The following is a 15,629-nucleotide window of genomic DNA, read 5'->3' as shown; positions in this document are numbered from 1 at the left end:
GCGCTAATTAGGGTTCGGCGGGCTGGGGTCTCTGTGCCACCGGGAGAACTGACTGCAAGGTACCGGCTAAAGAGAACCGGCTAAAAGGCCCGATAAACAGTCTGGAACCCAGGGTATCGATAACCATGCATTAGAAGTTGGCTACGTCAAAAACTCTCCGTCCCTTATTGTCACAGTCTGAGGGCTTCGTGGGAGAATTATACTACATAGTTGTTCGCTGGTTTATAAGACAAATGTCACATCCGCTTCCTGCTCAACACAATTATTTACAATACAACTTATTAGAATCTCTTTTGCTAACCTACAACTGGACTCTAAGTGTGATTTTTTCCTCAAAGTTTGCTCTTAGCACAAGCAGAAACACATGGACATGGTAGTATTACCATTTCTACGGCATCCAGCTAACGCCCCGATGAATAATGTACAAATTTCCATGACGGTGGGGATCGACTTCGAGTGACGTTCTACCGACTCAACACTCGGGTTGTTCCCGAAGGCCCGATGTGTGCGGTACGGCCGTTTTTTCGTGTATTTTTTTTACTTGGACACGTCTATATCCATAGCACTCTCCTCAAGCCAAGGATGGAGCGAATAGCTGCTGTATAAAATTTAATTAACGGTAAGATATTCAAGACGAATCTTCTCTCCCGAGATAATGTTCACACCTGTCCGACAACACCGTCATTGTGCGTGCGGCGGACGGTAGTTTCAAGTTGAAATATTATGGTGTCAGCACGACTAGAGACAAAATCTACCATATATATGATCAGTGCAAAGATAGTACATGATACTGACAGAATGATAGAAAAAAATGATGGTTTATTGTTCTGCTAGATTGATTTCAGTCAACCATCATCGGAAAAATGGCGAATTTATGTTACCCAACGTTACATCTGCTTGGAGATTACCTTGCACAACTGAGAGGACTTGAATCGAGTCTTGCTATGCAAAGGTGTCCAACCGTAAAATTTAAGAAATGCAACGAAAGTTGTTTTCTTCATGATTGAGTCTGAGACTATGTTTCTTGCTAGATTCTTCTCAGCTGCAATATCCATGTATAGCGTTATACGTTTTGTTCATTCAACAACCTCTCACAGCGCACCACCGTGCTACTCACCTACATAAAACAACACAACATGTGTTTATTGATCGGCCTGTTTTCCCAATATGCCACCACCTGATGCACCACACATCAATAATACATAAAACATACGCCGCCTTCTCTTATATTACCATAATTTTATTCAGCTAGTATCAACATAACAGTGATCACTTTTTTATCACATTGTATGTGTTCATAACCTCTCCAATCAAATAGATCGTCTCAAAATCATTTATCAATAAGTACACGATGCACCAGTGATGCACGCAAGTACATCAGATTGCACGTAAAAATAACTGTTATATCATTGGTATTTTGATTCACCGTATATTCGAACCTATTCACAAAAAATATTATATTTATACCATACACATAGGCTATACATTCTGTACACGGTCTAGACGTCTGTAAATCTATTCCTTTTGATGTATACACAAATACATTTTACCACATGAAATGAAGAAAAATGAAATGTCTACTGATGCCTTACATTTCCTGTGAAATAATCTAACACCAAGACCAATCACAACCCAATGCCTCTTTGTTTGATTCAAAATAACATATGGATAATATATGAATGTTTCTACAAACAGAAAGTTTTAATGATTCTACCATGATGAAGGATATACTCTGAGCTACATATTATCACCCCAACACCTCTGCCATTTACTGATGTGTGATATTTTGTTTTTAGACTTTGACGTCTTTCTTCATCTTCAACAATATTTGGTCATTACAGTAACTGATATCATTTTAGTTCAAATATTGCTATAGCTTTCCAACAACACAATCAAGCTAGTGGTCAGCATTTCAACGATAGCTCAGGTCAGAATCTGTTTAGAAACGTTGAATGTTCAGCATGTCCACTACTTGCGCTTGTACACATAAACGACGCCATCTTTTTCGCCGAAGTAGTTGGGAGTGATGTACCTGATGATGAATTCCCACATTCCCTCCTCGCGCAGGCGCACAATCAGCGGGTCTAACTTCCGGAACTCGGCGGTGATGTGGAGGAACTCCTCCCGAACGGTCAGTACAATAGTGCCGCCTGGGAGAGAAGAATGAATAACTGGATCAGTGACTGTACTGAAATGCAAATTCATCTGAAGTACCGGTATACTGTAGGTCCCAATCTGAGTAATAAGGCTGTTGTAGTGTCTTAAGTAACGCGCTCGAGGCACCTCCTCAATCACAGGATCCACATTTTACGTTCTGAAAGACAATTTGCAGCTCCAACCAGGATGCCCATCCCCGCATTGGACCGGGGTCTCCAATGTATACCAAAGGATTGAAACTAGGAGCTCAACTGTGAGGTTGCTAGTCTACCAAGGCTACAGGGACAAAATGAAAAGCAATGGAAGACAGAAACGACAAAACATGGTGGGACATCGAAAGCACGCCAAGTCATCGGTAAAAACAAATAATTTTCAAAGTTCTGGTATGAAAAAGTACCGTAACCTTGAAAGAGAAATTGGTTACCGTAGATATATCAATTAACATTAGATTCTAGCACTCAGCAGATCACTATACTGAGCTCCATGTGTCAGCAACAGTCTTAGTCTTGGTCAAAGTGCGACTACTCTCGATCTCAAAATATCAGATGGTGCTCACCTCAGCTAGCAGAAACCAGAATAGTGTATGTGGAGTTATCAAAAGGTCTTTTGACTCAAAGAATAGTGTGGGGTGACTCAAAGACCTTTTGACAACTCACGCTATTCCGGTTGTTGCTAATTGAGGTTATAGTACGATCTGATATTTTGAGAGTAGTAGACAAACGAAGACTATATCTCACCTGGTTTGACCACTTTCAGCAGGTGAGGCAGGGCGTCACATTTGATGTGGCCGTCGATGAAGCCTTCAACGCAGATGAGAGCATCGTACGTATCTGGATAGAGATTTCAAACAAGTAATTAATTCATTAGTATTATTGTTTGAAATAGTTTTTCACGCCAACATTCAGAGACAGTACGTTTCATTTAAACTAACAGTAACATGTATCTCATGCAACATACATTTGGCATTTCCAGCTTCTTTAATGTAAAAATACTTGTCAATGTTTCTCAACTTGGCATTGATAACCTATCTATCTATCTCTCTATCGGCCATCGGCCGGGACTAAACAAGTACATACTTCACTCCACATTGCCCGATCCAGCATCATTTTTCCTTTATGATAATTTTTGATAAGCTTGTCACGAGCCTCTCCCAGGGAACTTCCACGGCCGACTGTAAGCCTACTGCCGCCAGGACAATCAGCCCGACCCGGGGATTTTTCCGGCCAGTGAGAGGTCGTTAAACATTTGATTGCTGTTTGATGCACTCCGTGTTGAGTGTTAACCTTCTTAATTATATTAGTGGTACCTTCTTATCACGCCACTGGTAAAGATAAAGGTAAAGGTAGTCCCATTGCCTTTTTGAGGCCATAGGGGCCGTGTGTTGTTATGTTGGTCACTGTGTCTAAGGCGCGGTGTTGGAAGGCGGATCGAGCCCGACCCTCTCCTTCCACCGCCTTTTTACCTTCCCAACCGAAGCCAAATCACCATTTGTACACCTGGGTGGAGTGAGGAAAGTCAAGTTAAGTGCCGTTCCCAAGGGCACAACATCGGTGGCATGTCAGGGGATGGCGAACCCAAGACCTCTGGGTTCTGGGTCAAACACCCTAACCGTTATGCGAACACGACGCCACTGGCAAAATCATGATGATTCCGACAACTACACAAGTCATGGTTCGGGTCAGCCCGTGCTTACCGTTTTCTATCTGGAGAGGCTTATCCCCCACATCCTCACAGATCAGAGACTTGTACACGTCTTTGCTCTCCGCCACGTTCAGCATCTCCTGACAAGCGTCTAAGGCATCGATGTTGGTGAAGCCTCGTTTCTTAAGCTGCAGGACGGACAAAGGAAAGTACTCCAACGATTTTGTGTGGTTCAGAATATTGGTTCACGATGTATATCTTTGCAATAGCGTGTTGTCATTCAAGAAGTCGCCAGAATTTGTATAGTATACTAGTAACCACATGAATCACATGTTTGCCTTCAGAGAAATCACAGTAGACAATCTGTGATGTAAAAGGAAAGAACTGAAAGAGGTAAGTAAACCACACCTACCTCTAGTCCACAGAACCCCGTCCCGGCGGCCACGTCCAGAATGCGGACGTTTTTCGGCTTCTGTAACCGCGTGAGCTCGTCCGCTAGAGCCGAGGCGCCCGCATGAGCCGAACTGTGCTTGATCAGGTCCAGGTCCTGGAAAAGAACAGTTTTGGTGTGCGAGTTTCTACTGTTGTGGGAGCTCTCATAACAGGTGTGTCTTTGTTTGAGAGTATCATTATTAATCATTGAAATGCCTTTCCAGTGTTGTCTATATCTTACAGTTAGATATTTTGACTGTTCATTTCGTCTATGAAGGTTACATATCCAGATAATGAGATAAAAATTGTCCCAATTTCGTTCAGTTGCTTTAGTAACTGTCACCTTGAGAATTGTTCATTGACATTTTAAATCAGTAACCGCTTGTCTAATCAGATGTAAACAAAACACGCAGAAAGTACCACATTAACGCTCAGGTATTCCCCTCGCTGAACTAGAGTTCATGCGTAAACATTTCTTTTATATAAGATTCAGTCTGGTTTTCATAAGTGTAATATGGTCTACTTAAACGGACGTACAAGAAAGTGCAGTGATAGGAAATATTGTCAGTCACCTTGTCATAAGTAGAGGCCCACTTTTTATACACGTCGAGGACATCTCCATGCTTCACTCCAGACTTCTGAAACTTGCGAAACTTCTCCATAACCAGTGTTTGCGCCATCTTGGATGTACTCAATGGTGAACTCTAGATGTGGGGTTCAAGGTCAACCTTGTGTAGTTGTGCTGATCGGGTAAGGTATGAAACTACGCAGACTGGAAAAGATTCAGGATAAATAATTCAGGATCTGTAATTATTACAGAAAAAGAAAGTCTTCACTCCATTCACCAAAATCTATTAGGATTTGGTTCTCTTGTGTGTCAAGTTTGCATGTGCATTTGTATAACCGTTGAAAGCGTATACTAGTAATCATTCTTTCATCTTCAAAAGCTGACAGGAAAATATACCAATGCTCCATACATACAGTACACCGATCCGATATCCCCACCTGCCTCAGTCAGAAATGCAAAACTAAAATGCAGAAATGCAAACATTCGACAGAGCTTCATCCGCTTTCTCATTGACTGAACAGCTTATTTTGATATGATTGACAGCTGAATCGATCTACAGGACGTTTTGCTAACAGATATCTTACTAGACAACCTGGATTGACAGAGGACAAAATGGCGGCAAGGGTTCGTCCCCCAACCTCTATAAATCCCTGCTTTGAGGACTGACAATGCTAGCGTGACTGTAGGCGGAGTTTTAAATTATACATTTGTTACATGTCATTGTCAGAAGGGGGGAAATCGAAGATCCGTCCATTCACAATATGAATGTCACGGAAGAGCGTTTTATCCCGGTGAGACCGTGAGTGAGGGACGTCACAAAAGCACTACAAAAGCACGACAATGTCAAGAATTCGTCGGTGGTTTGGCGGGTCAACAAGCGTTTTCAGGTTTAGTGTACCAAATATGTAGTGGATTTACTTAGGGTGTTTTGAGGTGTCCAAATCTATCACAAAAGTCTGAAAGAATTGAAAGGACTATTTTCACTGCTCCCCTAGATCATTGAGTAGAATAACCCAGTCAGCCATTGTCAAATCCTGTCGTCTGCAATGTTGACAAGTCGGTTATTTTGATTGAAGTGACCTTTTAAAAGGGTTCATTAACTGCCATGCTTTCATAATAGGTACCCCTCCCTTTTTTGAATTCAAAAAATCTTGCTATATTAAGAGGTTTACGGGGCGTTTCTGTGGAAAAAAAGGTGTCTAAGAATAGTAAGATTTTTTTCTGTGGGGTTTACTTATGTCACAAATCAACAAACAGACAGAAATACACCCTACATCAACATTATAACATTGATTTTTGCAGTAAATATTCATGTTTTTTTACGAAGCAAAATAATGACATTGTCGAGTCGACGAAAGATATTGTCGACGTGTATATCTACGTAAAAAGATCTTAAAAGAGCTTTGCAACAGAACTGAGTCAGCTTACAGATGTGATTTTTGTGGCAGAGAGAGACTGCCATTCTCGTATAGGGCTGTTTAGCCATAGTAGATGCTGTAGGGGATTTAGGGGATTTTACCATGGTCAATACTGACCGACGGAGGCCATATATAGGACATTACGCAAGCCAGGGTCAATATGATATGCAAAGCTAATCGGGTTTTCACTTCATTTCATTAACTGATTTCGTAGACTGGAAATTCTAAGATACAACGATCAGTATCTTGATTTGAAGTTCGCAGTTTGATACAATACAGTATGTAACGACCACTTAGCTGTAAAAACGTTGTGCAATACCCCGACAACAGTACATGCTTTTAAAGGCAAATAAACAGGTATCTTTCAGGTAGAAATGTGTGTGGGTAGAGCTGCAGTGCGTAATAATAAGGTGTCATATACTCGAAACATTGCCACAATTACTGCTTAGGAGTCCCGCCAACAATGGCGCCATGATTACCTGATTACCATCCACACTGAAAACGTGCTATTAACACCTTCTATAGATTCTCGGGCAATGAGTCAGGGGATAACTTTCAAGCATACTGTTTACGGTGTATTTTCTCTAAGAATTCGCACAGTAGTTTGAAAACAATTGTTGCACAATAGTTTGAAAACATGACCTTCGAGAGACATCACTTTTCATACCTGGCGCATGCCTTACCGCCCCTCCCCCTCATTAAAATGACTGAAAACCTACATTGTACCCGCAACCTCGATGCCATGAAAACTGCTGGCGCTTCTGTTCTTTCTACAAAAGTACGCCAAAGATCCCACAGTGCTAACACGGAATATGAACTGTAGCTAGTTGATACATACCAGGCGTTTTCTCACGTACCAAGAAACTATGTAGCCCCCGCGCTGCCAGGTCACCAGGCCTCTAGGTGTGGCGGGATTTATGCATGCGTGTGTGCGAGTGTGGAAAGGTGTATGCACAGGGGGGAAGTCGACGGATCGGTTCTGCAAGGTTGGACGGGTGCCGTTGGGAGGCCTCGGGGCATGTTTATTTGTCCGTATCGGCCGTATCGCTAACAGTTGATGCAAAACAGCGTTACAGAAAGAGCGCCAGATGCAGTTCACAGTTTTACCGATAGGTTTCGCGAAGATTTAGAGTGTACATGTGTTGCAGTGATTGTGTGACCGGTTCTGGATAGCCCTATGTTTCTATTTTGTTCTTTAGCTGTTACTAACTAATTCTAACTAACGAAAATAAGCGCATGGAGTCGTTACAGTATAGGTCAATTTCAGTATATTAATTCTCATATAGATGAATATCGGCAATACTCTGTGCGTGGCCGTGGACGAAGCATCTTTTTTTTTCTAATATGACAATTCATTTGCATGTACTTCCACTCTATTCATGACTACAAGGATATTTCTGTTATTACAAAATGTTTTTCATATTCTTAATTAAAGAGACTCATCCAGTATACATAAACATCAAAATGAAAAACAAAACTGAAAGCGATTCGGTATAATGTAACATCCTTTAGAAACAAATGCACACATGTACAACATCAAGAAGATGCAATGTATTGCATACAAGTTGTAAAACTAGAAGTGCAGATCTCAGCTTCTATAACCCGTGGGCCACTCAGGCCACTACAGTAGGGGACTAGTCCACTAGTAGATTGCAAACAAGTACCTTACGGTCAACGTGAATGTGCCTTTTACCTACAATCTGGCTTCATATATACTCTGATTGTAGAAAGTGTTTGGCTTTTTCATCTTAACCACGCATTGGTGGCTCCATAAGGTATGCAATGGGGAAAGCCAGGTAACTCAGGTTGGCCATACGGCGCATGCCCAGCATTCTTAGCCAGAGCTTTCTGTTAGACGTTCTGGCCCTGTCACGGTGACGCTTGGCGGCCTGTTTGTCGAGGGAGACCACACCTCTCTGATGCCGCCGGGGCGCCTCGGCTCTACCCTCCAATGGCAATGTAGCTCGAGAAGGGGTCCCCACTGGTGAGGGCTCCGGCTCGCCTGCGGAGTGCTGGCTTTGGTCGGGCGTCGCTTCCGTGGGTGTGCCCCCGTCTGTAAATAAAGATAAGGATGACAATGATGATAATGATTATAACGAAGATAATGAAGATGCTGATAAATGATAAAACTTTATTGTTCAACAATTTGATATGGTACAATGTATGGCACAGTGGTACAACAATTGTAGCCATGGGGAACTTATCCATTCTACAAAAAACTAACTATGTTGACTATGTAGAGTACGACGTATACTGTAAACATTGACATGTTCGCAGGGGGTTTATTTTTGCGGTTTTCACGGTGACCTCTTATCGTGAAATCATGACGCCGCGAATATGTGTTTTTTTACTTCTACTGTGATACATAGTTGTTTCAACAGGGCGAAAACCTCATCTCCCATTCTACAGCGCCGCGAAAAAGAATGAACTTACAATATACTTGTACAGTCGTATGGGTGTATCTCTAATAATGTCTAGGCGCTATGGTAGTGTGCTGTCCTATATACACGTTATACAATGCAAGCAGGGATTATTACAAGTCGATCCATTGGAAAAGAACTGGTTTATAGAAACGGATGAAACACTGTGTGTTTCAAAATCCAATGGCATCGACTTGCTAAAGCTCCCTGACTTCGTATTGATTGATGGCGTACAAGGACAATTCCTGATTCATTATGTCTCACATCCCTAACATGACGAATTAGACAAGAACGTTACTAATGTATACATCTCTCGTGACTAATTTGGTAATATAAAATAAAAAGAAACTTTTCATCAAAGATACGTTTAAAGGAAACCCAAGCAATATTAGGATCCGAAAAATAGGATTTTGAAAGTCAATTTGTTCTATACATGATTAGTTCAAACAACACTATCACAATGTATAGCAACGTCCATGATGCAAAAACACGACAAGAAAATCGTGACTGGAGTTTTTATAGGCTCGCGAAACTAAGGGGATCATCGTACGGCACGATTTTGCACGGTTTTAAAATCCTAAAAGTATGAAGTTCTAAACAATGTTAGCAAAGGTCATTACCATAAAGATTTCAGCATTTTTTGTTTTTAATTCCATTTTTTGGCCCTGATATTGCTTTAGCCTGTATTTACACAAGCTCTCAGCCGGAGGTTACTGTCACGGAAACCGGCTGGACACTAGGAGCGCGATTCGTCAGGCTAGATATTGCTTGGGTTGCCTTTAAGTTCAGACATCTATTCTTCGTCCATGCTTGATGGATAGTTAAACTAATCAGTTGAGTGGCTGAATATGCTTCTCTGAATAGTCCGATTGTTCTAATGTCGTTAAGATGTTTGATGCTTGGTTACCTGCTTCATTGCGGACATCCTGTTGTTTACCTCGTACCCGCGCCAGCCTCGGTTTCCCGTGAGCCTCTGGGGCGAACATAGTGATGAACACGATCAACAGCATGGGGCGCAGCATCGTTGTCTGGTGGTAGAAAACATGTAAGAAAATCATATTCCATGCAATAGAGTCGTATTACTGCCAGAACAAGACAATACAGACACAGTCGAATGTCCACATTAACTCCGTACTTCATACATGCTCAAAATAAGCTGCTACCGGTCCAAGCTTCATCGGCCCCTGCCATACAGCAGGAAAAATTTGTTTGAGTGTGCGAGCTCTCACTCAGTGACATTTTCGCCAGTAGTATCCCCGGTGCTCTCCCGATCATAGCGCGATGTTAAGTCGGTGTTCGCAGGTCCCCGAGCCCCGTCCAATGTGACTGGGGGTGAATTTTCAGGTAGAAAATACGCTCGAGTCTTTGGCGATTTCCGACTAATTTCGGCAATCTGGCGACCCTCTGGCGATCAGAAAATACGTCCGAAGCTCGCCGACGGTGTGACAAGGGCCTTAGGAGGCTAGTCTACAGGCCTAGGAAAGTGTAAAGACCCGGTCACAGATAGCCGACGATGACCACCCGACCATGGTTGGGAGTTAGTCGTGAGCATGGTAATCTGTGGTTGGGGATGTCGTCCATGCCAACCTTCTAGACATTTAAAAAAAAGTCAAAGTCGGGAAAGTCATATTTTACAACTTGGATGAGATCAGAGAATCGAACTTGAACGCGAGCTAGAACAGGATGAATTCCAGGCTACTCACAATCGAGCGCCGACCTTCGTTGGGGAGTCGTCGGCCGGGGGCAAAGTTGTCCTGAATGTGTGACAGGGGCTTAAGAGAAAAAATCCTGACAGTTTCACATCGGCGAAGGGTGGACATCGTACGTCGTTGGGAAAAAATGTGAACATCTTGGGGACAACATGTACAACATGTCGACGCACGATGCTCGGCGATCGTTGAATCTCGTACGATTTATCTGCGACACTCCATGACGACATTTTTATTAAGGACCTATCGCACAAAGCATGTGGCCGGATGGTAGGTGGTTCATCAAGGTTCGTCATATCGAACCCCTCTAATTACTCTTTTGACAAAGAACTTTTAGCTTTCAACAGGCTGTGCTATTTCATGAGTTTGGCTGCCTTTCCATCTTGTGGCAGTTAAGTATAGGTATAGAATCGTGACTATAAAACTAATTTTCGGTAAGTCATGGTGGTGGCATACATCACCAATAGTACAGCTATTGCAATGTCATGTTCTACCCTAAAATGTTTCGGGTCCGATGAAAAGATGGCAAAACATATATGAAAAAACAATGACTGCACAATAGTTAGAATGAAGAAATTTAACATGGAATAGTCTTCCTTATTACTAAATACCAAGCATGCCTCACCTGTATTTAGCCGGTAGTACGGGAGATTGTACAAGTCGACAGTGCTTTCGAATCGTGAACTAACTGGCTGATAGCAATGAGCCTTTTAAATTCACGCGATTGTCTCAAGAGACACTCATTGCGATTGGCTACCACGTCAATGTTTCAAAAGACATCACCAGACAGAGAGAGAGACATTGGCATGGTTACTATAGACAAACTCTCCATGGACAGCTTTGGAGTCATATTATGAAAGCGGATTCAAAGCCTGTGGCTGAAATGCTAATACATTAAAAAGGATAGCTTTCCTCTCAGGCCAGGACGGATTGTTTTCTGACTGAGAACCATCTTTCAAGATTAGCAATTGGAGCACACTATCGGATCCGACTCAACGTGTTTGAAGTTATCGTCTGAAATAAGATGAAGGCTGCTTCTTCTGAGATGAGAAAAGGCGAGTTGTTTTTTCAGTGGGTGAAGTCTTTGTGGCCTTTGGTCTTTAATCCTTTGTAATGACTAGTAGAGGAAGAGCAATCAAGAATAAAGGCAATGTCCTCTTTGATGAGATAAAAGACCGGATATTGCCTGGTCTACTTAGGCATTGGGGGATTGAAGCCTGGGCTAAGCACACGGCATCGGGGGATAGGGTTCACAAACGGTTCAATGTATTCTATTCCCGGCCCTTTGCGGATTGTACATCTTTACGTTAAACAGTAAACGGCAATAGTACGTCAACTGCTGTTGTCTTCATTACTTCAAACACAATGGCAAGAATATATAGACAGTTAAGGGAAAAGATTCTCACTGTTTTACAAAACTGACTTGAGATGTCTAACTACAGATTAAAGAAAATTTCTTAAACGGAGTTCACCCTAGTATATCATCATTTGGACGAAACTTTTTAGTCTCCAAGCAGACCCAACGGTTGCAAAGACCGTAAAACTATCCAACTGGCAGAAGGAGTTTTTATTGCAACCCGACGGTGCCCGACAACGTCCCTGGCTGACTGGAGCTTCTCTGGCTAGCTTGTACGATTTTAGCGCCGTGGAGATCTGCTTGGAGATTAGAAAGATTTCTCGGTCAGACTGAAACGTACGTCTGAACATTCACTGAATTCAAGCAGGTACATATTGAGATCCCTCTATGACGCGCATTACAGAAGTTCTATAGAGAACAACTTGTGAGGTCACAAGCAACAACCTGAATATCATTGCGCCAACATACAGACATTGGAATCCAAAGTTATTCGTAAACAACCGAGTGTTTTTATTCAATACCGACGTTTCGGTGACCGTCTGTTATCCAGTGACTTACAAGCACGAAGAAACTGTTCACGAACGTAGAAATTGTTTTAATTTGGAAGAACAGATAAAAGTCTTGGCTCCCTAGCGGCCTTGTTTAGAACTACACATGTGTTTTGTTGCAGGATGAAATAAGAATAACTGAAGTAAAGAAGGGATAAATACGCTTTTATGATTGTGGGTTTGGTTTGGCACTTACATGAAATACAACGTACCTGTGAAATAGACTTGTGAAAAGAACTCTTCTTCCGCTGAAGTCTTCACCACTCAGTCTGAATCAAGATTTCGGTAGAACGGCATTTATTGAAGCCACAGTGCGTGGGTAGATAAAGCTCTTGATCATCGCGTTAAATAATTTCATAGAAATGATGGTTTGGTAATTTCATTTTCTGAATAAGATTAGCCGCGGCGTGGAGACAAAAGTACAAAATTTACGGATGATCCTCTACTGCTACACATCTAAATATATATATATTTAGTTAGGGATTCCAATCTTCAAATTCATTTTCTCTCTACGTTTCTTTTCGACGAAAACACCCATACGAAGTTTGAATAATGCATAACTCAACTCCTTTTTTGCCGTTCCGTACCAATCAAAATGTGAAGCAGGGTTCAGCAATATGCGTCAGTTCTTGCTGCCTTGCTTGCTGCTTTTATAATCTCATAATCATAAATATCAGACGCGACGTATAATAAGATTACAATACTTTGCCGGTTCCATAATCACCATGGTGGTAATACATTTATATGTATCATTAGCTATCCTTGAGACGTACACAATTTGCCGTGACGCAAGGTTATCTCCTGATTGAATAGCAATTCATTACGGACCGAAATATAGGACACATGTGGGATACAACGTGACGAGCGACAAGGAGTAACGTACAGCGCATAGGCCATATATAGGATACTGTATGTTCGTTTATCTTATTGCGGGGGTTTGATTTCGCAGTAGGAAGGAAGATGTGACTTTTGCGGAGCTTTAAGTTTGCAGTAGAACCGACACTGTAGTACGGTTGTTATAAGATTATGAGTACATTGGGAATGGATATTCGCGGTGTCTTAAATTTGCGGTGGAAAAGTCGCCGCGAAAATTATAAACCATCGCGAACATTTCTAGATTGTAAGTACTACAGTTTGTTATTGTTTTTTTTTTACGTCGCGCTGTTTTTATATTTTGTTGTTGTTGCCATTGTAATTCTTTTCGGGTATGTGTAAGTCTCTTAAGATACTTGAATAGTAAAGAGAATCTTATATTTCGTATAGCCTTCGATAAACCAACTCTAACTAATTATACAGCCTCCTACATCTATACAATTACCAAGAAGCGAGAGGAAGTCGAAAGTAGAAGAGTATACTAGATGTTTATATATGCACGTGAATATGTATATGGCCCAGTGGGGCAAAAATGTACAATAAAGGTCTTCATTCATCGTCTATCTGTAGAGATATAGTTTGCCACACGAAAATCCCTGCACTTTTGCAGTGTTGATGAGGTTATCTTTATCTGAGGGATGTAGACTCTGATGGCCTTGACGAGAAATGAGCGGTGTGAAGAAAGGTAGCTTACGTATACGCTATCTTGATTGATTGATAATTTTTGGTGCGAAATTAAGGACACGTGTTATACAACGTGTAAAGGAATTAATTATGTTTTCGGTTGAAACATCTGTTGGGTGGGTCCGTATGTATGTCAGGAGAGCTTCAATGAATCTTTATGATTTTAGATAGGTGTGTAGTGGTTGTGCAAAGGAAGGTCAAGTTCGAAAATGGTTCACCTTACGTTTTTCAACACTACTGCAGCGGACTTTGAATTCTTTTGTGCTTGTATATAGGCAAAAAAGTGACGGAAACGTTAATGGATCTTCATGATCTTTTGCGGGTGTGTAGATGTTGTAAAAATGGAGGTCAAGCTCAAAAATGGTTCCCCTGGCATTTTCCGTCGGTACTGCAGCGGGCTTTGTCAGTGGATGTGTATTTGTATGTCGCCAGCATAACTCGAGAAGCTGTTGATGGATCTGTATGATATTTAGTGGATGGGTAGGGTTTACAGAAAGGAAGGTCAAGTTCGATAATGGGCCTTCTAGTGGGTACCTAAGGTACTGCAGCGGAGCTTAAAAATTTAGGGGCATATTTTCTGAAAGTGCTATGGTCATGATTTTTGTGTGGTAGATAGTTCATGCCACAGAAAGTAAGTTCTGTAAATTTGGGCCCCCTAGTGGCTTGTTTAGAACTGCAGTGGGTGTTTTTTTTACATTCGGACATGAATAACTTGAGAAGGGATCGACAGATCGTCGTGATGTTTGGTATATAGAGAGCTCAGATGGTACTTAACATAATCAATGACTAATTATGCAAATCAGAAGCTTATTAGCATAATTAGTTAGGAAAGTTTGTTAACCCACTGCATTTCATTATGGGACATGGGACAGTGTCATTGATTGACAGTGTCAGGTCATGTAAACAGATGGCCTTGCATAAACATACATGTAGGTCAAATAAATAAACAGATGAGGCACCCACTTTTCTCCAAGCAGAGGTGTGGGTCCAGCTGCTTTTTAACGTGTTCAGTTCAGGCATTTTGTTCAACACGGTTGGCGACAAAACTAAAAGAGGACAAAATAGAAAGCCTGGCAAAAACACCTAAAAACACGTCAAAAACCAGCCAGACCCACTCCTCTGCTTGGAGAGTACACTGCACCAAAACTGCACCACTGCTAGGTGCGGAAAAGTCACATGTACCATGTCTTTCAAGATGTGTATGATATGGAATAAAGATTTATTCTATTCATATATATTGACTGTGTCATTTCATCATCACTTTCAACTTACAAAACTGCAATATCGAACCTTTGTGGCCCATATGATATCAACATACTCATATTTTTTCATGACCAGTTATAACGTATATACTAGACACATATACAAGTCCTGTACCACCGAATGATTTTTAACCCTTTCTAGACTGGACTCATTCGCCCCATCATAACTTCCAAATGGTATGGTGCATGATCAAATTTGCAGGGGGTGATAAGCATGTAAATATTAATCACTCTCCATTATAAGCCTTGATTATTTGGCGAAGATAATGTGTTCGTGGAACTCTAGTTATTATTTCTTTTGTATTTATTTATTCAGATTTACCACATTTGTTGAAGGTTTGACATAACAGGTGACCTATCACCTTTTCAAGATGTCAAACCAGTCCAGACTGTAAGGTTTGGACCATCGCACACCGGGGCATGCCCTTACTCTTTTTCGAAATGTGTGGTGGGTTCTTTTATGTGCGCGGGGTGTGGCTCTCCCCAAACACGGGACCTCCATTTAACGTCCTATCCGAGGGACGTCCCTAACACTAGATGAGCTGCGTACTCATTTACAA

General features: G+C 41.6%; 2 protein-coding genes across 3 annotated transcripts; both read right to left on the bottom strand.

The window, feature by feature from the left end:
- Window positions 1–1,219: 1,219 nt before the first annotated feature.
- LOC136430605 (methyltransferase-like protein 27) lies at window positions 1,220–7,190 on the bottom strand. 2 transcript variants are annotated; one of them, XM_066421348.1, is made up of 6 exons: window positions 7,055–7,190; window positions 4,803–5,002; window positions 4,211–4,345; window positions 3,851–3,986; window positions 2,895–2,987; window positions 1,220–2,150 (listed from the first exon to the last, which is right to left on the bottom strand). In XM_066421348.1, exons 2-6 carry the CDS (start codon window positions 4,908–4,910, stop codon window positions 1,969–1,971), a joined length of 654 nt encoding a protein of 217 aa, XP_066277445.1. In that variant the 5' UTR covers window positions 4,911–5,002; window positions 7,055–7,190; the 3' UTR covers window positions 1,220–1,968. The 2 variants fall into 2 exon arrangements, with proteins under 2 accessions (XP_066277445.1, XP_066277447.1); XM_066421350.1 differs by having other exon boundaries at window positions 7,074–7,185.
- Window positions 7,191–7,467: 277 nt separating this feature from the next.
- On the bottom strand, window positions 7,468–12,748 carry LOC136429307 (uncharacterized). The gene is made up of 3 exons (XM_066419163.1): window positions 12,463–12,748; window positions 9,544–9,664; window positions 7,468–8,269 (listed from the first exon to the last, which is right to left on the bottom strand). The coding sequence occupies exons 2-3, from the start codon at window positions 9,656–9,658 to the stop codon at window positions 7,965–7,967; spliced, it is 420 nt and encodes a 139-aa protein (XP_066275260.1). The 5' UTR covers window positions 9,659–9,664; window positions 12,463–12,748; the 3' UTR covers window positions 7,468–7,964.
- Between the last annotated feature and the right edge of the window lie 2,881 nt (window positions 12,749–15,629).

Source organism: Branchiostoma lanceolatum, chromosome 3, assembly GCF_035083965.1.
Source record: "Branchiostoma lanceolatum isolate klBraLanc5 chromosome 3, klBraLanc5.hap2, whole genome shotgun sequence".
Lineage (NCBI taxonomy): Eukaryota > Metazoa > Chordata > Leptocardii > Amphioxiformes > Branchiostomatidae > Branchiostoma > Branchiostoma lanceolatum.
This window is presented reverse-complemented; position numbering and strand designations above follow the sequence as displayed.